This window comes from Gigantopelta aegis, chromosome 3 (genome assembly GCF_016097555.1).
Source record: "Gigantopelta aegis isolate Gae_Host chromosome 3, Gae_host_genome, whole genome shotgun sequence".
NCBI classification, from domain to species: domain Eukaryota; kingdom Metazoa; phylum Mollusca; class Gastropoda; order Neomphalida; family Peltospiridae; genus Gigantopelta; species Gigantopelta aegis.
In genome coordinates, this window is record NC_054701.1 from 50,026,846 (window position 1) to 50,052,523 (window position 25,678).

A 25,678-nucleotide genomic window follows, 5' to 3' on the forward strand; every position below is an offset into this window, starting at 1 on the left:
TCCATATGTCTGTCTCTGTTCATCCGTCCATCCATCTGTCTGTCTGTCTGTCTATATGTCTGTCTGTATGTTTGTCTGTCTGTCTGTCCCACATATATTTTTCGGGTGTTTTTTTTCATAATGCCTTGAGATATTTAGCTGAAAATTTGTGTATAGCTTTATCGTGTACTAATACAGATCAAGTTTGACTTTCATGTTGAATTACTAATTTGTGACAGAGTTATGTCCCTGGAACTTGTCATCTTAGGTTAGTGACAAAATGTAGATATCCTCAATGATACCATTACTTTGTATCCTCTTTCCAACAAGAAACACAACAATATCTTATAATGCCATCACTTTTTATATACCAGTCACCAGAAACAGAAAAATAATCATCACTAGAGAACATTGATTAATTAATCACCGGTTATTGGACGTCAAACGTTTGATGATTCTGACCTGTAGTCTTCAGATATTATTGCTGTCTGTATCTCAGTGTCATGATTACAATGTCATATATCTAAAATATATATATAGAAGATTCGTCACGAGTATATTTTAATATGGAAAATATCAACCGCGTCTATGTTAATCGGTATTTGTCGAGGCTTTGCTGAGACAAATACCGATTAACTAGACGAGGTTGATATTTTACATATTAAAAAACATGAGTAGCAAATTCTATTTATCCTATAACACTTCTAAAATAACATTTTAATTAATTTTTTAATAAATCACAGTACTAAAGTCGCCGCCATCAATAATATGACGTCATCACAATTAGCACAGATTAGTTTGACGTCACGCATTTTAAACAAATCTTTGAAAACGTTATGCTCAGGTACATGGGTCTTGTTGGCTTGTAAGCAAATGACCCATACACAGCAACACATTACCTAGAGACCTTGCAAATTTGCATACCATTATTAACCGGGTTAATAAAGTAAATTATCACATGGGTTTATGACATGGATATCATGGGTAAGTTATAGGATAAATATTAATATTAAATATTTGTGTGTTTAATTCCAGAAACTGCAGGCAACAGTGTTGTCCCCACTGCATGAGTTGTCATCCATCCACCAGCTGGACATCCGACAGAAACAGCTGGAGTGTGTGTTGAACATACTGCACAACAACGGTGACACTCTCTCTCATGGCTGGCCGCAAGTCCTCGATGTCATAGGAGCTGTTGATAACAGCCAAGGGTGTGCATCTCTTTTTATTTATTTTTTATTATTATTTATTCTTTCTTTCTTTCTTTCGTTCGTTCGTTCGTTCGTTCGTTCGTTCGTTCGTTCGTTCATTTGTTCATTCGTTCGTTTGTTCGTTCATTCATCATTGATACTGAGGGCGGGATTTAGCTCAGTCGGTTGAGTGCTCGCCTGAGGTGCTTGTATCGCAGGATCATTGTTTTTTTCCATTCCAACCAGTGCACCACAACTGGTCAAAGGCTGTGCTATGTGCTTACCTGTCTGCGGTAAAGTGCATATAAAAGATCCCTTGCTGCATTAGGAAACATGTAGCAGGTTTTCTCTGATGATTACAAGTCAAAATTTCCAAATGTTTGACATCCAATAGCCGATGATTAATAAATCAATTCGCTCCAGATGTGTTGTTAAACAAAACAAACTTTAACTTTTCATTCATTCTGAGGATTACATGTAAGACAAAGTGATCTGTCATGCTTAAATTCCTTTACTTGACAAAGGTGTACAATTAAAAAGTGTCTTCATTTTTGAATAATTTAATTAAATTGATACTTGCACACTTGTATCAGGTAAATGCAATTTTGATTTTATGGTGGAGTTATAGCCCTTGAACTTAGGAGATATGAAAATTTCTTTTCCAGACTTGTTTTTTACAATGCATCAAGACATTAACTTGAAATTTTGTGTATAGCTTTATTATGTACTGTTACAGATCAAGTTTGACTTTTATGGTGATTTACCCATTTTTGACAGAATTATGGCCTTTGAACTTAGGAGATATGAAAATACTAAATTCTGGACTTGTTTTTTGCAATGCATGAAGACATTGACCTTAAATTTGGTGTATAACTTTATCATGTACTGTCAGATATCAAGTTTGACTTTTATGGTGATTTACCCATTTTAGACAGTTGTGACCCTTGAACTTAGGAAATATGAAAATATGTTAGGCCCGGTAGGGGACAGGTATTGCTTTAGCAGTACTCTCAGAATGCTTGTTAAATTTGTAAATTTTTCACTGACATATTTGCTTTCATAATTGTATTTCAGTGAGAAGTTGGTTCAGACAGCATTCCAGTGCTTACAGTTGGTGGTCACTGACTTCCTTCCCATCATCCCTAGTGTTTATCTGAAAATCAGTGTCGAAGTAGCAGCCTCATTTGGACTTCAGAATCAGGAACTAAATGTCAGCTTGACAGCCATTGGCTTACTGGTATGTTCTTCGGAATTGTGAATTTTGTTCTGTTGAAAGTAGAACGTTTGCTCGTTAGCAATGGATTTTTTTCTCAACCATGTTACAGTTACCATATTTTCATACCTAGTTTTGCAAATGATTAAAAAAAAATTAAATTAAAATTTCTAGTCATGCTAATTACATTGTAATGAGCTTTTTAGTGCATTTGTAATGATATATGTTTGGCAAATTCAATTTCAGTTTCATATTAGTAATTTGTCAAATGATAGATTAATCCTGGTTTTGGTTTTAAAACACCATATTCTAGACTTTCATATTCATGTATAATGCCAGTCTGGGTTTGTATTTAATGTGATCTGATGCTGTAAAAAGAAAAAGATAATAATAATACTGAAATAGTGTGTATTAGAATAAAATGTGGATTGACATTTGACTTTTGACTGGATCTTCATGTGGCTACTTTTAAAAGCGTTTTAAAAATTATCTTCTTGGGTTTTTGGATTGAGCAATATTTTAGATAATTCATTTTTAAAAATATTTTGCTACAATATTTTTTTATAATAAACATCTAATTGCCTTCTCTGTACTGAACAGTGCAATAGGGACCAATGTTACAACACACTGTAAACCTAGTTTTGCTTGTAAATGTAAATCTACTGCTGAACCACAATTCTGTTACTAACAGTACAACAAATATACTTTGAAGTATGCATATTTCATTTTCATTGGTCCTTACACAATACATCTTCTGTAATATACTTTTTGCGTGAAATTGATACCAGGTACTAAACATGTACGTAACCAAATGACAGGTATAAACTTATAATGTGTGACTAGTACATTGGTAGCACAACAGTGAACTTTTTAACATATAGTAGGTCTTCATTTTTTACAAATAAAATGAAGGTTATTTAAGCATGTTTGATATACAATCTGATTAAAATTAGCTCTACTGGGTCTACCAGTAGATCTAACAGTATTGCATGGACTCCCATGTCCAGGTGACATTTCATCTACAAATAACAATTTTAATATCGACGAATTACACTTCGCCTTTTATAGTGGTATTTGGGAGCATAAAAATTCTAAAAATATCGGGTGAGACTATTTATGCAATAGGCGAACTTGTTGATCTATTTTAACATTGAAAAAACGGGGAAAAGTGCAGTAATAAACTCTGGATTGTATACTAGTATAAACAGATTATATGGGTAATGAAAGTATCTTTTGAGATGTGGCATTATAGAATAACAAGTACATAGACCTTTCTTGTGTGTTGGGGGGGGGGAGGGGAAGCGAGGGGGTGGTCTGGAGGCATGTGATCCTGAGAGATGTACCCTTTGCATTTGTTTAAAGTGACCTAAATGATCAAAATTGTTAGCTAAATTGAACACATAAATATGCAACAGTATCGATTATATTTTAATACAATGTAGAATTATTGTTCTTTGTACATATTTAATCAAAAGAGAGTAACTGTTATATTTAAAATCAAATATCTGCATAATTACTCTGACTTGAATATTCCAACAGAGCATTCGTGAATCAATGTCATATATTGAAATAGTTGTGTTTGTTATGAAGGCATCATTTGTACTAACCATCATATGTAATAACAGGTTTAGGTAATTGAGACATACCTGATGATTGAGAGTAAATTGATGTGATCCATTTTATATTTATTAAAATAGAAAACATTAGCACCAAAACGCTGTTGCTCTAATGCATGAGATATAATCAACTTATTTTAATCCATAATATTTTTACATTAATATGTTTTTCACAATAATTAAACTGACATCTTAAAAGTATTTTTTTAAATACCAGTAAAATATCAAAGAAAAATATTTAACCTTTATCTAAAAAAAAAAATCTGATATTTAAAATATATTTGACAATTAACTGAAACTTAATTTTACTGTTATTAGTTGAAAACTATTTACCTTCCATCCTACTACTAGTATATTCACAATGAATGTATTAGCTAAAAACTTAACTTGATGCATAATGAAATGTAACCACTTGCCTCATGCTCTGTTTCATTGGAGGGGCAAGACGTAGCCTAGTAGTAAAGTACTCGCTCGATGCGCAGTCGGTCTGGGATCGATCTCCGTCGGTAGGCCCATTGGGATATTTCTCGTTCCAGCCAGTGCACCATGACTGGCATATCAAAGGCCGTGGTACTTACTACCCTTTCTGTGGGATGGTGCATATAAAAGATCCCGTGCTTCTAATCGAAAAGAGTAGCGCATGAAGTGGCGACAGCGGGTTTCCTCTCTCATTATCTGTGTGGTCCTTCACCATATGTTTGATGCCATATAATCGTAAACAAAATGTGTTGAGTGTGTCATTAAATAAAACATTTCTTTCTTTCTTTTGTTTCAGTGGAATATTTCCGACTTCTTCTACCAGAACCGCGAGCGTATAAAGCAGGAGCTGGACGAGCGACAGGCTGGTGACGGCCATGACGGAGAGACTGTCCAGCCATTTGACGCTTTGTGGATGTGCATCTTCACCCGCCTCGGCGAACTGTGTGTGGACCCACGCCCCGCCGTCCGCAAGAGTGCCGGCCAGACGCTCTTCTCCACCATCTCCGCACACGGTGCGCTGCTGCAGCAGGAAACGTGGAAGAACGTCTTGTGGCAGGCAAGTCTCACTCATACAGTCGGACCTCGCTGGGGAATAATAGTAACGGGAGTGGTTCATTGCTCACTTAACTGAGATCATGGTGGGGGTGTGGGGTTTAACTTAGTCAGTTGAGCGCTCGCTTGAAGTGCTTGCGTCACAGGATCGAACCACTGTAGTGGATCCATTCAACTGATTGGTTTTTCAGGGCATAAAATTTTAATTTTTTAGACAACCAATATGTCGTTGTGTGGTTTTAGTGTTCACACAAACAATTTTCTTCAATAGTTGAAAAGGATAATGGGCAACGATAATCAAATGAGAATCTAAAATGAGCCATTTTCGTAGCTTTTCTCCATCAAATTTCCTATCATAACTACAAAAATATACTATTTGTGTGCTAGGACTAGCTTGAAAGCTGCCAGGTGAAAATAAAAATGAAGTTTGTCCTAACCCGACCGACCCACGAAAATCGACCCGTGTCAAAATCGGTTTTAACCTCTATTAGGGAAGAAGTTAAAAATAATAATAATAATTATCCAATTTCAGTTTAGGCTTAAACTAGTGTAATATTTTTAAAACATCAATATAATTTAATCAAATTTAATTAACGTCAGTTTCAGTTCGTTGGAAATTAGATATTCTGTAAAATGCTATTCATAGTAACAAGAACATTGTGGCACGTTTGTAATACATGGTACGTGCTCATGTGACAGGCAAATTGGGTTTTAAAGTAAATCAATCTAACGGTAGCTGCACAGGGACCTTCGTGTGAGCCAGATGAGGCTATGTATTGGCATGCCCTGACAGTCACAGAGTTAATGTTACAGTACTAGAATGCCATCGTGTTTGCTATTCATAGAACATTACCATCAAGCACATATGACGTACATCTAGGTCAGGGATTTCCCACTGCACGCAGTTTTCCAAAACATTGATATTAGCCAATACACATTTGTTTGGATTTTCTGACGAGCGATTACAGCTTTTGCATGAATAATCCATCGTTTGTGTTGATGGGTTGGAACCGGTACCGGGCTGTGAACCCTGTACCTACCAGCCTTATGTCCAATGGCTTAACCACGACACCACTGAGGCTGTACAGTAACTACAATACTGAGCAGCCAGATGTTACACATTAATTTCCTTTACACAGATGGGGCAGATAACTCTAGGTTGTTTCTAAGTTTGGCCTATGTGTTCAGGTGCTGTTCCTGTTACTGGAGCAGCCAGATGTTACACATTTATCTCCCTTACACAGATGGGGCAGATAACTCTATGTTGTTTCTACGTTTGGCCTATGTGTTCAGGTGCTGTTCCCGTTACTGGAGCAGCCAGATGTTACACATTTATCTCCCTTACACAGATGGGGCAGATAACTCTAGATTGTTTCTAAGTTTGGCCTATGTATTCAGGTGCTGTTCCCGTTACTGGAGCGAGTGAAGAAGTTCTCCAGCAGTGCCTCGACACAGAAGGACTCACAGTCATCTGGTAACATCTTGATCCACCACTCACGCGACACCGCCGAGAAACAGTGGGCCGAGACAAGGGTCCTGTCGCTGGCTGGGGTCGCTCGGACGTTCAACTCCAAGAAGAGCATCTTACAGCAGCTCGGTCAGTCTTATTGCTATAACGTTCTGTCAGGGGCGGGATCTAGCTCAGTCAGTAGAACGCTTCCCTAAGGTGCTCAAGTCAAAGATGGTGGGGGACGGGATCTAGCTGAGTCAGTAGAACGCTTCCCTAAGGTGCTTGAGTCAAAGATGGGGGGGGCGGGATCTAGCTCAGTTAGAACACTTGCCTAAGGCGCTCGAGTCAAAGATGGTGGGGGGCGGGATCAAGCTGAGTCAGTAGAACGCTTCCCTAAGGTGCTTGAGTCGAAGATGGAGGGGGGGGGGGGGGGGCGAGATCTAGCTCAGTCAGTGGAATGCTTCCCTAAGGTGCTCGAGTCAAAGATGGGGGGTGGGATCTAGCTCAGTCAGTAGAACACTTCTCTAAGGTGCTTGAGTCAAAGATGGGGGGGGAGGATCTAGCTCAGTAGAACACTTCCCTAAGGTGCTTGAGTCAAAGATGGTGGGGGACAGGATCTAGCTGAGTCAGTAGAACGCTTCCCTAAGGTGCTCGAGTCAAAGATGGTGGGGGACAGGATCTAGCTGAGTCAGTAGAACGCTTCCCTAAGGTGCTTGAGTCAAAGATGGGGGGGGCGGGATCTAGCTCAGTCAGAACACTTCCCTAAGGTGCTCGAGTCAAAGATGGTGGGGGCGGGATCTAGCTCAGTCAGTAGAACGCTTCCCTAAGGTGCTTGAGTCAAAGATGGGGGGGGGGGGCGAGATCTAGCTCAGTCAGTAGAATGCTTCCCTAAGGTGCTCGAGTCAAAGATGGTGGGGGACAGGATCTAGCTGAGTCAGTAGAACGCTTCCCTAAGGTGCTTGAGTCAAAGATGGGGGGGGCGAGATCTAGCTCAGTCAGAACACTTCCCTAAGGTGCTCGAGTCAAAGATGGTGGGGGCGGGATCTAGCTCAGTCAGTAGAACGCTTCCCTAAGGTGCTTGAATCAAAGATGGGGGGGGGGCGGGATCTAGCTCAGTAGAACGCTTCCCTAAGGTGCTCGATTCAAAGATTGGGGGGTGGGATCTAGCTCAGTCAGTAGAACACTTCTCTAAGGTGCTTGAGTCAAAGATGGGGGGGGGAGGATCTAGCTCAGTAGAACACTTCCCTAAGGTGCTTGAGTCAAAGATGGTGGGGGACAGGATCTAGCTCAGTCAGTAGAACGCTTCCCTAAGGTGCTCGAGTCAAAGATGGTGGGGGACAGGATCTAGCTGAGTCAGTAGAACGCTTCCCTAAGGTGCTTGAGTCAAAGATGGGGGGGCGGGATCTAGCTCAGTCAGAACACTTCCCTAAGATGCTCGAGTCAAAGATGGTGGGGGCGGGATCTAGCTCAGTCAGTAGAACGCTTCCCTAAGGTGCTTGAGTCAAAGATGGGGGGGGGGCGGGATCTAGCTCAGTCAGTAGAACGCTTCCCTAAGGTGCTTGAGTCAAAGATGGGGGGGGGGGGGGCGAGATCTAGCTCAGTCAGTAGAATGCTTCCCTAAGGTGCTCGAGTCAAAGATGGGGGGCGGGATCTAGCTCAGTCAGTAGAACACTTCTCTAAGGTGCTTGAATCAAAGATGGGGGGGGGATCTAGCTCAGTAGAACGCTTCCCTAAGGTGCTCGATTCAAAGATTGGGGGGCGGGATCTAGCTCAGTCAGTAGAACACTTCTCTAAGGTGCTTGAATCAAAGATGGGGGGGGGGGGGCGGGATCTAGCTCAGTAGAACGCTTCCCTAAGGTGCTTGAGTCAAAGATGGGGGGGTGAGGATCTAGCTCAGTAGAACACTTCCCTAAGGTGCTTGAGTCAAAGATGGTGGGGGACAGGATCTAGCTCAGTCAGTAGAACGCTTCCCTAAGGTGCTCGAGTCAAAGATGGTGGGGGACAGGATCTAGCTGAGTCAGTAGAACGCTTCCCTAAGGTGCTTGAGTCAAAGATGGGGGGGGGGGGGGGCGGGATCTAGCTCAGTCAGAACACTTCCCTAAGGTGCTCGAGTCAAAGATGGTGGGGGCGGGATCTAGCTCAGTCAGTAGAACGCTTCCCTAAGGTGCTTGAGTCAAAGATGGGGGGGGGGGGGCGAGATCTAGCTCAGTCAGTAGAATGCTTCCCTAAGGTGCTCGAGTCAAAGATGGGGGGGGGCGGGATCTAGCTCAGTCAGTAGAACGCTTCCCTAAGGTGCTTGAGACAAAGATGGGGGGGGGGGGGGCGAGATCTAGCTCAGTCAGTAGAATGCTTCCCTAAGGTGCTCGAGTCAAAGATGGGGGGCGGGATCTAGCTCAGTCAGTAGAACACTTCTCTAAGGTGCTTGAATCAAAGATGGGGGGGGCGGGATCTAGCTCAGTAGAACGCTTCCCTAAGGTGCTCGATTCAAAGATTGGGGGGCGGGATCTAGCTCAGTCAGTAGAACACTTCTCTAAGGTGCTTGAATCAAAGATGGGGGGGGGGGGGCGGGATCTAGCTCAGTAGAACGCTTCCCTAAGGTGCTTGAGTCAAAGATGCGGTGGCGGGATCTAGCTGTCAGTAGAACACTTCTCTAAGGTGCTTGAGTCAAAAATGGGGGGGGGGGGGCGGGATCTAGCTCAGTCAGTAGAACACTTCTCTAAGGTGCTTGAATCAAAGATGGGGGGGCGGGATCTAGCTCAGTAGAACGCTTCCCTAAGGTGCTTGAGTCAAAGATGGGGGGGGGGGGGGCAGGATCTAGCTCAGTCAGTAGAATGCTTCCCTAAGGTGTTTGAGTCAAAGATGGGGTGGCGGGATCTAGCTGTCAGTAGAACACTTCTCTAAGGTGCTTGAGTCAAAAATGGGGGGGGGGGGCGGGATCTAGCTCAGTCAGTAGAATGCTCCCCTAAGGTGCCTGAGTCAAAGATGGGGGGGGGGGGGCGGGATCTAGCTCAGTCACTAGAACGCTTCTCTAAGGTGCTCGAGTCAAAGATGGAAGGGGGCAGGATTTAGCTTAGTCGGTTTAGTGCTCACTTGTAGTGCCCCATAAGCTATTAAAGGCTGTGGTATGTGCTGTCCTGTCTGTTGGAAAGTGCATTTAAATGATCCTTTGCTATAAATGGAGAAATGTAGCGAGTTTCCTTTTCATTATACACAAAACAAACTTACTTTTTAATTTCTATCAAGTTTTTATTTTTTTTTTACCATAGTACCAGGCTGTCTGAGGATTGATGATTCTAAGACTTAATTTCCTTCAGTGGAACCAGTAACTTATTTCACATGACTGTTGTGTCTGAGTGGAATTGCATATAAAAAATAACGTAAAGCTGGGAATTTTCTGTTATTTTGTAAACATATGTTACCATATAATAACAGCTGCTAAGTAAACAATGTTCTAAGGGGTGATACATAATTCTCTATAATGTTTTCTAAAGTTTAACTTCCATAATGTTTAAGCTTGAATCTGGATGTAAGGCTTATATTTGACTTAACTGTGTGTAGTTTATATGTGTAGGATATTAATGAAAGTTGAATTTGTCTTGATATACCGGCCTCGGTGGCGCCGTGGCAGGCCATCGGTCTACAGGCTGGAAGGTACTGGGTTCGAATCCCAGTCGAGGCATGGGATTTTTAATCCAGATACCGACTCCAAATCCTGAGTGAGTGTTCCGCAAGGCTCAATGGGTAGGTGTAAACCACTTGCACCGACCAGTGATCCATAACTGGTTCAACAAAGGCCATGGTTTGTGCTATCCTGCCTGTGGGAAGCGCAAATAAAAGATCCCTTGCTGCCTGTCGTAAAAAGAGTAGCCTATGTGGCGACAGCGAGTTTCCTCTAAAAACAGTGTCAGAATGACCATATGTTTGACGTCCAATAGCCGATGATAAGATAAAAAATCAATGTGCTCTAGTGGCGTCGTTAAATAAAACAAACTTTACTTTTTTTGTCTTGATATGTTGTACAAGTTTGTTACTGTTTCAGGTGATTTCCCCAGGGCCTGGTCACTGTTACTGGAGCACATTGAATGTGCTGCCCTGTGTCTTAACGCAGAGGTGTCGCTCGCGGCCCTCAAGAGCTTTCAGGAAATCCTTCACAACCGAGATCCAAAAGACTTGCCCAAGAGGTCGGAGGACTCCTCCCAGAAGACAAGTATTGCCCCTCCTATGGAGGAAGTCATGAGCAGAACGGGGGAGGTCATTACATCCAATAAAGGGACATCATCATCATCACCATCATCACTATCATCACCTTCATGCTCTGACTCAGAAGGAGATCTGTGTTTGTGGACTTCGGCGTGGAAAGTGTGGCTCAACATCGGTGTAATGGCCACGAAGCCCCCGGACGTGGTGGACAAGTCAGAGAACATGTACGTCCCCTCCCAGAACTTCCTCACCGCTCTCGTGCAGACGTTCCCAGCCTTGTTTGAGCACATCAGGTGTCGCTTTGTGCTGATGGACCTCCAGAAGCTGTCGTCCGTCCTCAAGAGTGCGCTGTCGATTCCGGTGCAGGGAGAGATGTCTCCGTTCATCATCCCCACCTACCCAGAAGTGACAATCACACCGCTGCAAGAAGCAACCTTACAAGCCGTTCAAGTCCTCATCAAGGTATGGGCCAGCAGTATTGTTCAGTTAGACGATTCTGTTTCTGCTATCACTATACTTGTGAAAAATATCACATATGGAACACATATTTATTGCATAATTGTTTTTGGAGGAGTATTGTTCAATGAAACACTTCTGTTTCTGCTATCACTATACCTGAACGTATGCCTAATCAGTTTTTGTGGATAACTGTAGGACAAGGAAGCTGTTTTAAAATTTAATCAAGAGGTTAAAATATTCAAATATTTTTTTATAAACATTGTTATCATTTGCCAATTTTGATACCATGTTGATATATACAACCTGGAAGGGGGCAGGCAATTTACAATTAGTAACATCATCATTATTAATATTGGTAATTCAGTATTAGGACCACCCCACTGTTAAGACCAATTTTAATAAGTCGCGTGGATGGTTGTAATACCAGTTTCACTATATATTTTTAATTTTAAAACTGCCATCTCTATAACTTGCTGTGTATCCAGACTGTGACATCTGGATCTGAGTCGATGCAGGCCATGTTACCAGACATCTTCACTCTACTGCTAACCTACGTGGAGTTTGGTATCAAGGCTCCCAAGTACGGACATCTGGAAACCAAGAATTTTGGATCGGTTAGAGGTCCACAGGTATCTGTTTTTTTAATTTTCTTTTACTTGATTTACATTTGAGCTCATCTTCAGATGGGTGAAGACACAGCCTTTTCAAACTCCTTGTGAGTTTCAGCTTGGTAACGACGTGTACTTGTTTATTAAATATTGAAAGGTTTTAAAGACATCTTTTTTATTTAATAAAACACAAGCGTCTGTGTTAGGTGGTTAATAAGCAATCATACTGTTAGGTACTAGGTTTGCATCTCAGTACCGGCTTCCAGCTAGAGCGAGTTTAACATCTCAATACATTTATGTAGATAGGTGTAAGAACGCTACACTAACTACTCTCTCAATTTATCACTGACATTTAACCATTAACCCATTGTAGCCCATTGGTGAAGCGATCGGTTGATGCGCAATCAGTCTGGGATCAATCCCCGTCAGTGGGTGTATTGGGCTATTTCTCGTTCTAGCCAGTGCACCACGACTTGCACCAAAGGCCTTGGTATAGTTATCCTGTCTGTGAGATGGTGCATATAAAAGATCCCTTGCTACTAATGAAAAAATGTAGCAGGTTTCCTCTCCTAGACTTTATGTCAAAATTACCAAATGTTTGTCATTCAATAGCTGATGATTAATACATCAATGTTCTCTTGTGGTGTTGTTTTAACTTTTTGCAAGTTAATGTTTTAGTCTAATATATTTGTTACATTGTTTTTTATCTTTGTGAACAGGTTGATTGGGTGACGATGAATTTTGTGCCGTTTTCTGAGAGAGCCGTTGAGATAGTTGTGGATCTGTATGTGTCGCATGCCGACCACCCCGCAGTCATCAGTAACCATGTCCTGCAGAAGATCATCAAGGTTTGAAACTGTCCTTGTACACATCCCAGTTTACAAGTTGTAAATGTAGTAGAATCTTGTTGGATCAAACTCCCATGGGTCGACTCATTTTTATATTTACCATAGTTTGACACCCAATAGCTGATGTATTTTTTGTGCTGGGGTGTCGTTAAACATTCATTCATTCCCAAGGGTCGAATACACCACAATGCTCGAACCAAAAACTTAGTCCCGAGTTACACAAACACGATACTTAGTTCCGAGTTACACAAACATGATACTTAGTCCCGAGTTACACAAACACGATACTTAGTCCCGAGTTACACAAACACGATGTTGACTGAATGGTTAGGTCGAACTACCCAATGGGTAGAATACTTTCTCGAGCACCAATGGGGTTCGAGCCAATGGGATTCAACTGTATAGTTAAAGCTATAGTCATTGAATTTCTTGTTTATATCAAATTAACATCCATGCATGCTCTCCTAGGCACACGCCTCAGATATGTGAACTGTTTGTTTAATGGGTAGCAGTCAGTGTGAGAAAATTTGATGTAGTGATCTTTCCATTCACCTCCTTGCTGAGTCATTAAAACTCACCGAGAGTGGGTACCCCCACCCATCCCAACCCCTTTACAGCTGAAGTCTGTTAGATGCTGGTTTCATATCTCAGTATACAGAGGAAACTCTTCACAGCTCAGTGTGGAGTGTTAGGGGCACTCTATCATCACCTCTCTAATGGAACACTAACAGCTAACCATTAACCCCTGTCCTAGAGAGCAGAGATTAGTGTCAGGACAGCATGCTTGAACCTTAATTGGCTATAAGTCTACAATTAAATGACGATAATGAATAGCAAGGGTCTCTTAATTAAGGAGCCTGATGAACGGTTGGTTTGGGATCAATCCCCGTCTGTGGTGCCATTGCATTATTTCTTGTTCCAGCCAGTGCACCATGACTGGTATATCAGAGGCCATGGTATGTGCTATCCTGTCTGTGGGATGATGCATATAAAAGATCCATTGCCACTAATGAAATTTGTTTTCGGGTTTTCTCTTTAAGACTATATGTCAAAATTACCAAATGTTGTACATCCAATAGCCATTGATTAATTAATTAATGTACTCTAGTGGTGTTGTTAAACAAAACAAACTTTAACTTAATTAAGGCAGGTAGACACTGAGTTCAGGTAACTCGTGTAGATTATGTACATGATCCATTACCAGTTTCACTGCCAAACTCTGCAAATGTGCTCTAAATATAATAAGGAATTTTCATGAATATAAAGTAAACTTTGAAATATCAACCGAATGAATGAGTCTGATAAAACAGCCTCTGCAGAATTGCACTCCTACCATGTTTATTGTTAAATACTGAATTCATCTTTCCTAGACAAAACAGTAATGTTACCAGCATTTAAAAATAATTATGTTTATGTCTCGGTGCAGCTTGAAGATTACTTTGCTTTGTTGTTAGTGAATACAGTAAAGTACACTTATAATGAACATGCTTTGAACGAACTACTGCACAGAATGAACTGATCGTAAAGCCCTGTTTTATCTCCCTATACAATAACTAAATTATGCAAATGTGTACAATGGACTACTGCTATAACAAACTATCATGGTCCCTTCCGGGGCATTATAAGAGTACTTTACTGTATAGGTTTTTTCCTGGAGACATTGTAAACTGTATTGCCAGTGAATGTTTCTAGTGCATTTCAAATGTAGGCAACTGACGTTGCCATTTTTCCTTGTCTAATTCAATTTCAGGTTGAACAGGAAAATGTGTACTTGTTACATATAATTTATGAATGTAAATTTATAATGGTTAAATTGTCAAGTTTGGTTATGTTTTTTCACTTACCAGTGTACAGCAAGTGGCTTTATTTTCTGCATGTTCAATAAACTTTGGACAAGACTACAGGCCACAGTTATACATGTATATAATTATATTAAAACACACCTATACATGTAGGTAACACAATAAATAACATATTTTTTGCAGGTTTGACTTCAGTACAGGCTTCTTTTATTAATAAATAATTGTAATACTGGGTAACTGATACAAAAATGTATGCTTTTTTGTCTTCTATTTTTTTTAAAAATCAAAAATAAAGTGGGATAACTTACATGTACAGACACACACACACACACACACATGTTCACACACACAAAAATTATTACATGCTTAAATCTATTCATTTTAGTCATTGTTACATAACACTAATATTATATATAACTGTGCTAAATTGTTTTTATGTTCTCTACATTGTACATCACCACTCTGAAATATTTGTTATTGTTATTTCAGCATTTCCTAATGTTTACCATTTGTGACACCCAATAGCCGACGTGTATTTTTGTGCTGGGGTGTTGTTAAACATGCATTCATTCATTCATTCATTCCTAATGTTTATGTAAATAACTATAACTATAATGCAATAATCATATTTTTATTGTACTGAACTGGTAGATCTATGTCTGTGTAATTTGTTAATACCATATATACGAAATACAGTATTTAACTGGTCATGTTCTACAATACATGACAGTTCCCAGTATTAACCGCAGTATTAAACCTAAAACAGAGGCCCAGTCTGACAGGGTTTATGTTGTCCAGGTGTAATCACTGTCTGACTAGGTCAGTAGCCAGGTGAGACATTTCATAACCGCTCTGTAATAATTGTGTACCGGGCGTAACAGTGTGAAAAGACCAGTGAACTACCCCAGCTAAAAATATTCTAAACATCTGTGAAGTGCCAAGTGCGGGAGACTTCATTCTTTTCGTAAGATGTTACCGTCCGTAAACAAAACTGCAATGGTCCGATGATGTCCGAGGTCTTTTGTCGACACGTGCCGGCAGACCAATTAATCTGTGATTTCTGTCACCGGTATTTCCCCACTTTACAGCTGCCCTTGTTGAGGGGGAAGCCAAGTTTTATGTCTTTGTAATGGTCAGTGTGGTGGTCAGCATGATGGTCAGCATGTTGGTCATCAGGGATAACATCTCTTTGTTGTTGTGTTCTCTTTGACAGATGTCCCTGAAGAGATGCTCGTCTCTTTGATGAATGGTGTAACACAGTTTAGTGTCTATTTCCAAACCTTCCCCAGCTATTCTAGAACATGAATTGATCTCATTAAAACAACATTTCACGTGCTTCTTGCTTCTCATAGTCTTGGGCTGCTGAGTAGCTGAGACAGTTTAATGGTGATATGATTCGTTCTTGGATCCATGAATGATTTAATACTAAAAAGTGTTTTTACCATCATAACATGAATTGATCTTAATGTGCTTATATTATGATTGCCCATAGAATAGTTGGATTCTTAGCAGTGGAAAGATCTTAATTATCGTATGACATGGCTTTTTTAAATGATTTTTTTTTTTTTTGGATGAATGGTTTAATACCATTTCTTAACATTTTTTAAGTGGGGTTGATCATATTAAAGAAACACCGTATATGTTTGTTTATGTTGTAATAATTAAATTTCCATTGCATTCATTACAACTTAATGTCATCCCATTGGTGCAAACGTAGCAGCAGGAGTTTGTTAATTACTTGATGAACGTAAATATTATATTGTCAGGGAACATCATATCTGATGACATCATTTTATATGGGCAAGTTGTCTTATTGTTTATGGATTCAAAATAATTCAAAATAAAGTATGAAGTTTTAGTGTTATTATTAGCAAGTATGATTCAAATTTAATTATAAGTAATATTTAATTATTTTATAACCTAGTGTCATGTTATATCAGTGTTTTATTAAATATTTGTTTAAAAAACTAAGTTCTGTGCTTACTAATATTGCATGATTTATAATTGCTAATGCTAGTTTTAATTAAGGATTGTCTGTTATTTCTTTTTCGTTCATCTGGGTATGAAAAAAAATATCATCCGCAAACTTATGTACGAATTCGCCGATTCACACAGTTTGCTCATGATTTTTTTGTTCATACCCCGATGAATGTAAAAAATATAATAGACAATACTTACGTACTTTGTATTTATAAGATCTGTGGTGTGTATGTTAACTGAAAGAGTGTATGAAAAAGCCTTTGCTTCATACCTCACTGTTGGCTATGTGATTTCAGTTGGTTGTAACCCTGCAAAGTTAAAAGTTTGTTTTGTTTAACAATGCCACTAGAGCACATTGATTAATTAATCATCAGCTATTGGATGTCAAACATTTGATAATTCTGACAATCAGAGGAAACCTGCTACATTTTTTCTAATGCAGGCAGGGGTCTTTTATATGTACTTTCCCACAGCTTTTGACCAGTTCTGGTTGGAATGAGAGAACAGAACAATTAGTTGAATAGATCCACCAAGGTGGTTTGATCCTGCAATGCAAGCACCTCAAGTGAGCACTCAACTGATTGTCATTTGCTAGTAGGTGTGGTAAGATGTTAATTCCTGTGCTTCATGACAAGGATATCAAAAGCTTCACTCCTTTTTGTGGGTGTCTGGCCACCAAAGCAATTTCTTTCACACTAATCACTAACAACTAACCCACTATCCTGGACAAATAGTGAAATAGGCCAGATGGCTGAGGGTGTGCCCAGGTCAGCATATGTGAATCTTAATTGGATATAAGCATGAAAATAAATTGAAATGAATTAATTAATTGGATGCAAACACAGAAATGGCTGACATAATGGGCATCATGTTGAATCATGATGTCGTTGCTGTATCTGTCCTACTTGTTTGTATGTAACTTACTTCACAGATAGTAACCATTAACTTGTGGGCCACACTTTTTAAACTTCTTTGGCATATTGCTCAACTGTATTATTGCAGCAGGAGCTTGTTCCAGCTCAGAACACTTTGGCTGATTGAAGAACGTGCAAGTGATATTTTGTTCAAACAGTGGCTGGCCCACCCATGGCTAGAGTGACTGAAAGCAGCAGACACACAAAGCTGAAGACTGGGATGGTGCTGTAAGGGCTGGGCTGGGTGCTGTTTACAGGGTCACAGTGTCAGGGGGCTAGGTAATCAAACAGAGAGAGGAGTTAATGTGTTGTGCTATGATACACTGTTACATGTGGCTCAAACCCGGTCATCTGGTCTTGCTGGGTCACTCAGTACTTTCTCTCTCTGGCCAGCTAAAGGTCAAGGGGTGGAACAGTGGTTGGCAAAATCTCCGCCTACTCCTTCCCTTTCTGTTTTTTTCTTTCTGTTTCATTCATTCATCTGTATAGAATTTTTAACATTTAAGTGCTAATATAATAGTTTTTATCAAATAAGGTCATCTTCCATAAGACTTGATTTAGACTTGATTTAGACTTGAATGGGCTTGAACTACTCACTTAATATTCACTTGATGATATGAATGCCTGGACTGGTGATATGGAGAAGCATACTGATACATTCAATTTGTACATTATGCAAAACACTTGTTTAACTGAATATTATAAATAACACTCAAAAACAGTTTTGACTCTTACTTGTGTGGAATACAATTTATGTTAACAGCAACTGGTTTCAAATATGGAAGAAGAAATTCCCATCCATTACCTAGAATATCTCTATTTTAATTAAAGTTTTAAAATATCAGTGACACCACTAGAGCATGCACATTGATAATCAGTTACTGACTTTGTTAATTCTGATAAATATTCTTAGAAGAAACCCGCTTCATTTGTCCATTAGTGGGGCAGGATTTAGTTCAGTCGGATCAAACCACCTCAATGGATCCATTCAAATGATTGGGTTTTTTCTTGTTCCAACCAGTCAAAGGCCGTGGTATGTGCTTTCCTGTCTCTGGGAAAGTGCATATAAAAGATCCCTTTCTGCATTAAGAAAAATGTAACAGGTTTCCTCTGATGACTACAAGTCAGAAATACCAAATGTTTGACCACCAATAGCCGATGATAGTGATGTCATTAAACAAAACAAACTTTAACTTTAATTTTTGCCCATTAGCAGCGAAGACTTTTTTAATATGCACTTTCCCAGACAGTACATATTATGGCCTTTGATATACCAGTCATGGTTGCAACGGGGGGGGGGGGGGGGGGGGGGGAACCCAATCTGAGATTGGTTCCACTGAGGTAGTTTGATTCTAGGCCCAAGCATCTCAGGAGAATGCTCTACCCACTGTGCTCGATCCTGCCCTAGTTGTATTAGTAATTAGAGATCTTTAGTATGCACTTTCCCATTTTATAAATACCACATAATACAAACCAAAAACATATGGATTGGGAATAGCCCAGTGAAAGGATTGATCTTGTGATCTCTCTCACACTATGCAGAAAGTAATTAACCTGCCTGAATCACCTACATGTCTTTAATGTGTTCAAGCAAGCCAAGCCATCTGTCAAAGAAACAACAGTGGCAGTCCTACTCTCAAAAGCTTTTTGCCATAATATATTGTATCTTAGGTGATCACTGAAAATAGACCTGTTGGTAAACTGTTGAAAGGAAAACAAACAACAATGGTACTTTTTCTAAGTGAGTTTAATCCGTAACACTTTTTCATGGATCCTGTGGGGCCTAAACTGCGCCCTCGAGGCTTTTTGGTATGTAGTTGTAGGCTGTTGCATAATGTTACGCGAACTGGCTGCTTCAAGTGGGGACTGGAAGAATGAGTGGAGACACAATCTCCTGGTCCAAGCTCGTGGGTGTTTGGTTTGTGATTAGATCTGTCCAGAATTGACTGTGAGTCAGTCCCCTGGCAGGGAGTCTGTTTATTGCCATTGCTGACAGCCTATCCTCCAGCACTATAGACTGTTATTTACACTGTATGTCAGGGTGGTGTAGGGTGTGGGAGTCTGTTTATTGCCATTGCTGACAGCCTATCCTCAAGCACTAGACTGTTATTTACACTGTATGTCAGGGTGGTGTAGGGTGTGGGAGTCTGTTTATTGCCATCACTGACAGCCTATCCTCAAGCATTAGACTGTTATTTACACTGTATGTCAGGGTGGTGTAGGGTGTGGGAGTCTGTTTATTGCCATCGCTGACAGCCTATCCTCAAGCACTAGACTGTTATTTACACTGTATGTCAGGGTGGTGTAGGGTGTGTGTGTGTTTATTTACACTGTATGTCAGGGTGGTGTAGGGTGTGGGAGTCTGTTTATTGCCATCGCTGACAGCCTATCCTCAAGCACTAGACTGTTATTTACACTGTATGTCAGGGTGGTGTAAGGTGTGGGAGTCTGTTTATTGCCATTCCTGACAGCCTATCCTCCAACACTAGACTGGACAAAGTTATTTCCAGGTTTATGTCAGGGTGGTATAGGGTGTGGGAGGCAGGGAAAAATACTGTTTGTTAATTTTTTCTTTTTTTAATTGGATACATTTTTAGGAATAAATGTTTCAATCATATGGCCATGATTGGAACCTATAAACAAAGTTCCATATTATTTAACTGGAGACATTAGGTCTCACTGACCTGAAAGTTATCTTCTTTTTAAAAACAAATGTTCATGTTCAGGGTACATACCAGTATGTGAATGTTAATTAATTAACATGTTATTAATATGTTGTAGATCGCCCGCCCACAGATGTTTCTGAATGTTTAAATATCGGTTAAATGTCTGCGAAATATGCATGTCTTTGTTTACCTTCCGGTGACTGAAGTCGTAAATTGTTACGCATCAATTACTTCCGCTGCGCAATGCGTAACATGCCCTGTCTAAATGTATGGCATGTCTTCTGCCAATCGAAGGGCGCAGTGCATGTTCTGTAGTTTGAATGAGCCAATCATAGGGCTTATAAGCAAGTTCCTTTGTTTAATCCCAAAAAGCGGGCATTCATGTTCCGGCAGCGATAAAGCAACACGTTATCATAAGCGCTAAAGTTTTATCCCCACCCACCTCACCCTAATTCTGTTATTTAATGTTAGTTATTTAGTTTAGTGATTATGTAGTTATAGTTTGAGATGGAGGACCATAGTTCTAAAGTCCTATGTCATCTTTCACGACATTAGGTACGAGCATGTATAAATAAAACTATGGTCTATTACCCAAACCAAAATATGAATGTGTTGTTGTTTATTCTAGTATATGGCATATATAATTTATCGCAAACAGTTGTTAATATAATGATTTAAGTTAAAGTAGATATTAAACATGATGTACGGTATGTGTACAAATCTAAAGAAGAACATATTTGCCACATGCAAATTTTATTAAGATCGTATTTTCTTCGATCATATAGTGCAATTCTCCATAAAATATTGGCTTCATTCCATTTGACCGGCCTCGGTGGCGCCGTGGTTAGGCCATCGGTCTATAGGATGGTAGGTACTGAGTTCAGATCTCAGTCGAGACATGGGATTTTTAATCCAGATACTGACTCCAAACCCTGAGTGAGTGCTCCACAAGGCTCAATGGGTAGGTGTAAACCACTTGCACCGAACAGTGACCCATAACTAGTTCAACAAAGGCCATGGTTTGTGCTATCCTGCCTGTGGGAAGCACAAATAAGAGATCCGTTGCTGCTGATCAGAAAGAGTAGCCCAGGTAGTGGCGACAGCAGGTTTTCTCTCAAAATCTATCTGATCCTTAACCATATGTCTGACGCCATATAACTGAAAATAAAATGTGTTGAGTGCGTCGTTAAATAAAACATTTCTTTCTTTCATTTCATTGAAATTTGACTTTATTTTCAAGTTCAAATGCTTTAACTATCACATTCAGAGCAAACTATTATATCGCATGCCTGTCATGGGCGCAAGTTCTGACTACTGCCAAATCTTCAATCCAGGACAGAAATTGACTAAGAAAAAAAAAAATATATATGTGCCTGTGTTAAGTGTGTAAGTTCATGGTATGTAGGAATATGCATATAAAATAAATACATATAAGTTAAATCAGTAAATGTTAAAATGTAAACTGTAGCAAGAGCTGTTTTCTTTATCGTGTTTCCAATCTATTTCCATTAGAACCTGCTCAATCACAGGGTGTTGCAGACTTTCTGAATTTGTTTGACAAAATGTGGTACAGAATATTTAATAGATTTGTTAATGTCACTTAGTCACAACAGCGAATATGTAATCGCATGTCCCAGCACACTAAATAAAAATTATTTGTAGGGATTCATTAAACAAGGACATTTAACAATTATGACTGAATGATTTATATTTACTGTTACTGGGAATTTCATCATCCGTCATTGGTTTTAATCAATGTATTATATGAACTGTGCAAGGATTTGATTTATTAGGTCTACACATCTACTATGATAGCCTAACAATTTTGATAATTTTACCTTGAAATCTTATTTGTTTTCTTTTATTTACACATGAAAACAAACACTAAGCAGAATCCAGATGTATTTCATCATTTAACTTGTAGGAATTATTACATTATTGTTATTTTCTATGACAAATTGTTATGAATTTGACAACTGGTCATGTTTTATTAAATAATCATTCTGTTATTGGAATGCCAGTAGTATGTTGAAAATATTGTTGTTTTGAGTTCACATTATTTTACAGTTTATATTAATGCTTTAGTCCACAGGGAATAGGAATAGAAAGTTTATTCATAACTGATGACTACTGTTATGTTCTAATAATATAGTTTACATGCATACACGCACACATACATATCCACACATACACACAGACATACATACATATGCACTCACACATACATACACACACAGACAAACCTACATACACACACACACACACACACACAGACACAAAATCAACTGAAAATAAAGAAAGGGAATATCTGCTGAATGACTCGTCAGCCCACTTTAATTATTTGGTGTTTGTACATTTATTTTACACTTTGTAGTATAAAAGAGGAAACCTACTGCCACCGCATTCATATATACATGTAGGGTACTCATATGTCCTGTTATATCATATGTATGCATTTTGTACTGTGTAGGGTATCATACGTCCTGTATGTATGCATTTTGTACTGCCACCGCATTCATATATACATGTAGGGTACTCCTGTTATACGTGCATTTATATACATGTAGGGTACTCATACGTCCTGTTATATCATATGTATGCATTTTGTACTGCCACCGCATTCATATATACATGTAGGGTACTCATATGTCCTGTTATATCATATGTATGCATTTTGTACTGCCACCGCATTCATATATACATGTAGGGTACTCATACGTCCTGTTATATCATGTAGGGTACTTATACGTCCTGTTATATCATATGTATGCATTTTGTACTGGCTCTATTTGGGGCATTTTGGTATACTAAATATTGATTGATTGATTGGTTGGTTGGTTGGTTGGTTGATAGTTTGATTGTATGTGTGATTGATTGATTGATTGGTTGGTTGATTGATTAATTGGTTGATTGGTTGATTGATTGGTTGATTAATTGGTTGATTACTGAATAGCAGTAGACAGGAATAGCAAACAGGAAACATCATGCCTAAGACTTTTTAACGTAAATGATTACCACTAAGATAAATGTCATCCTCAAATAGTGTTAAAACTTTTTAACGTAAATGATTACCACTCCCAGACATAATAACTTCCTTGATCATCAGGTGAGATACTGTTAAAACTTTTTAACGTAAATGATTACCACTCCCAGACATAATAACTTCCTTGATCATCAGGTGAGATACTGTTAAAACTTTTTAACGTAAATGATTACCACTCCCAGACATAATAACTTCCTTGATCATCAGGTGAGATACTGTTAAAACTTTTTAACGTAAATGATTACCACTCCCAGACATAATAACTTCCTTGATCATCAGGTGAGATACTGTTAAAACTTTTTAACGTAAATGATTACCACTCCCAGACATAATAACTTCCTTGATCATCAGGTGAGATACTGTTAAAACTTTTTAACGTAAATGATTACTACTCCCAGACATAATAACTTCCTTGATCATCAGGTGAGATACTGTTAGGTTATTTTGCAGTGTTCCACAAATAGGCTAGCCTCACACCTAAGACTGGTTCTTTTCATGTCGGGCTAGGGGCATATGCTAACCTACTAGCCCTATTAACTGGTACTCTACATAAAGCATAAAGCAAACAGTCCCTAGTCTATTAAGGTATCACAAAATACTAATTTTCTTTAACCCACAAAGTACTTTACTTTAAATATATGTAGGGTGTTTGGTTTGTGTTGGTTTCTTGCAGTGGTGTGTGGGGCTTTGTTGGGGGAGGTGGGGGTTATATTGCAGATAAAAATTAAATAAATAGGAAAATCACAAACCCATTAGCCCTGTGGCTATTAGCTTTTAAAAAACATTTTCAAAAACTTTTACTGTAATCTGACTATTAGTCAGTGTCGGCGACGAGAAGTCATCCCTAATTTAAAATTGAAATTTGTTTGTTTTTACCTGTTTGTAACTCAATCCAAGAACAGCCTAAAAATACACATGTATTATTAAAGTACTAGTATTTATTTTTAGCAAATAAGAATAATATAATTTTTGCAACTATTAATGGCAGAATAAAAATGGGCATGCGGTTGGCATTGTTTACAGTTTTGCAATTAGTGATGGCCGTCTTGATATTTAAAATGTCTTTCCCATGACATGATTTTCTAACCAAAACCAATTTAATACCAAACAATTGAAGTTATACAAAATTAAATCATCATATTAACAATAACTTATTTGATTACATTCATGTCACATGGCAAAAGTCATCTTGAAACAAGTGTTGGGGTATGTTTGCAACAATTGTTAAAACAACACATCTTGATTGTGAATATATGTATAAAACTGATAGGTAACAATATGATTGAAAAAAAAACCCCTCTGTATTAAGTTATTAATGCCTAAAAGTATACTTTTGCCAGTCTCAATCAACATGTTTCGGTATCACCCGTCAAAATGTGTCTGTCCCCACTGTAATGATCAACATTGTATATCAACTTACACAAGTTTACACAGAAGCTTCAATACATACCTTATTGTAATTTATGAATCCATCAATGTAATAAATGTTTTATTTTATCTGTTAGCGTAAACATCCAAGCGTACTTTTAATTTCCATCCGAGTGACACAACACAACCAATATGGCTGCCCAGAATATAAAGCTTACAGCATGGCCTATTTTTAGCTATAGCCTGTTTCAAAATTATCATTGATTGTCCTATATGACTAACGAACACTATTTGTGCTCATTTACACAGTCAATAAGAGACAACTTTTGTTGAATAATGATAATAAATTTTGACATGGCTTTTTTTATATAATGTCATTTTGTGTTATTCAAATAAAGGAGCATGGAACACCAATAATCTAAATTAACCTGAAACAAACTATAATAGGAAGTGTTTGTTGTTTAAAACTTAAGAAAAGTCAGATCCGTTATTTATTTGTTGTTTCTATGAACAGTAACGACAGACATGTTGAGACTTATGTGCCATTATGCAGGCCAGTTAATACAGTGGGGTGCCACTAAAAAAGCACTCATTATTTGAGTTTAAAAAAAAAAAAAACTTTCAGTAGTAACATGTTTATTGTTCCATTGTACTATGGCAGTGAAACAAATATTTTTAAAGAAAGATTTTAACTTTAAAATATAACATAAATGCTTAGGTGCACAGACTTAGGTGCCACCAATGTATAAACATTTGTCATAATTCAACAATAAAAACTTAAAATATCGTATCCAAAATGCAAAATGCTAGTATTTTCTGTTTCACTTTCTGACTCCCCCACCCCCCTGCTGGGGTTATGAAATAATATTTTGATAATAAAAAAAATTGATATGTAGGCGAAAATATAGAGTACGTGTTTACGGATTTATCACTGAACAAATAACACAAAGTATTTACATGGTTTTATTCTATCCTGGAAAGTGCACAATATACATTTTTTACACATATATTCAATATTCTGTTCTGTCAATTTTGTAACAATGTCCTGCCTGCAACTGGCTTTTCACCAAACCTCAGTATTCCAGTTATATTGTGTAGAAAGTATTATAAATATACCTGAATTTTCCCAGCACATTGTTTAAAACTCTCTCATGGTAACACTGAATCCTCTAACTAGCAACGTCTTGCATAGTGTTCATTTACCTGGCATCACACCATGAATCAATCAGTCACGAATTGTACAACATGCAGCGCAGTTTTTCTATTTCGCTTTTCAGCAGCGACACCTCAGTGCGTAGCTGGAGGTTCTC

The 25,678-nt window shown here is 38.7% G+C and overlaps 1 protein-coding gene across 1 annotated transcript in view; it reads left to right on the plus strand.

Moving 5' to 3' along the window:
* Positions 1–25,678, plus strand: part of LOC121368172 (protein MON2 homolog) — a 488,300-nt gene that overhangs the window by 440,024 nt on the left and 22,598 nt on the right. Inside the window, exons 21-27 of the mRNA XM_041492790.1 lie at positions 1,015–1,190; positions 2,244–2,406; positions 4,774–5,034; positions 6,429–6,627; positions 10,520–11,142; positions 11,625–11,768; positions 12,467–12,595. Of these exons, the coding sequence (XP_041348724.1) occupies positions 1,015–1,190; positions 2,244–2,406; positions 4,774–5,034; positions 6,429–6,627; positions 10,520–11,142; positions 11,625–11,768; positions 12,467–12,595 (1,695 nt within the window). The remainder of the gene's footprint in view (positions 1–1,014; positions 1,191–2,243; positions 2,407–4,773; positions 5,035–6,428; positions 6,628–10,519; positions 11,143–11,624; positions 11,769–12,466; positions 12,596–25,678) is intronic.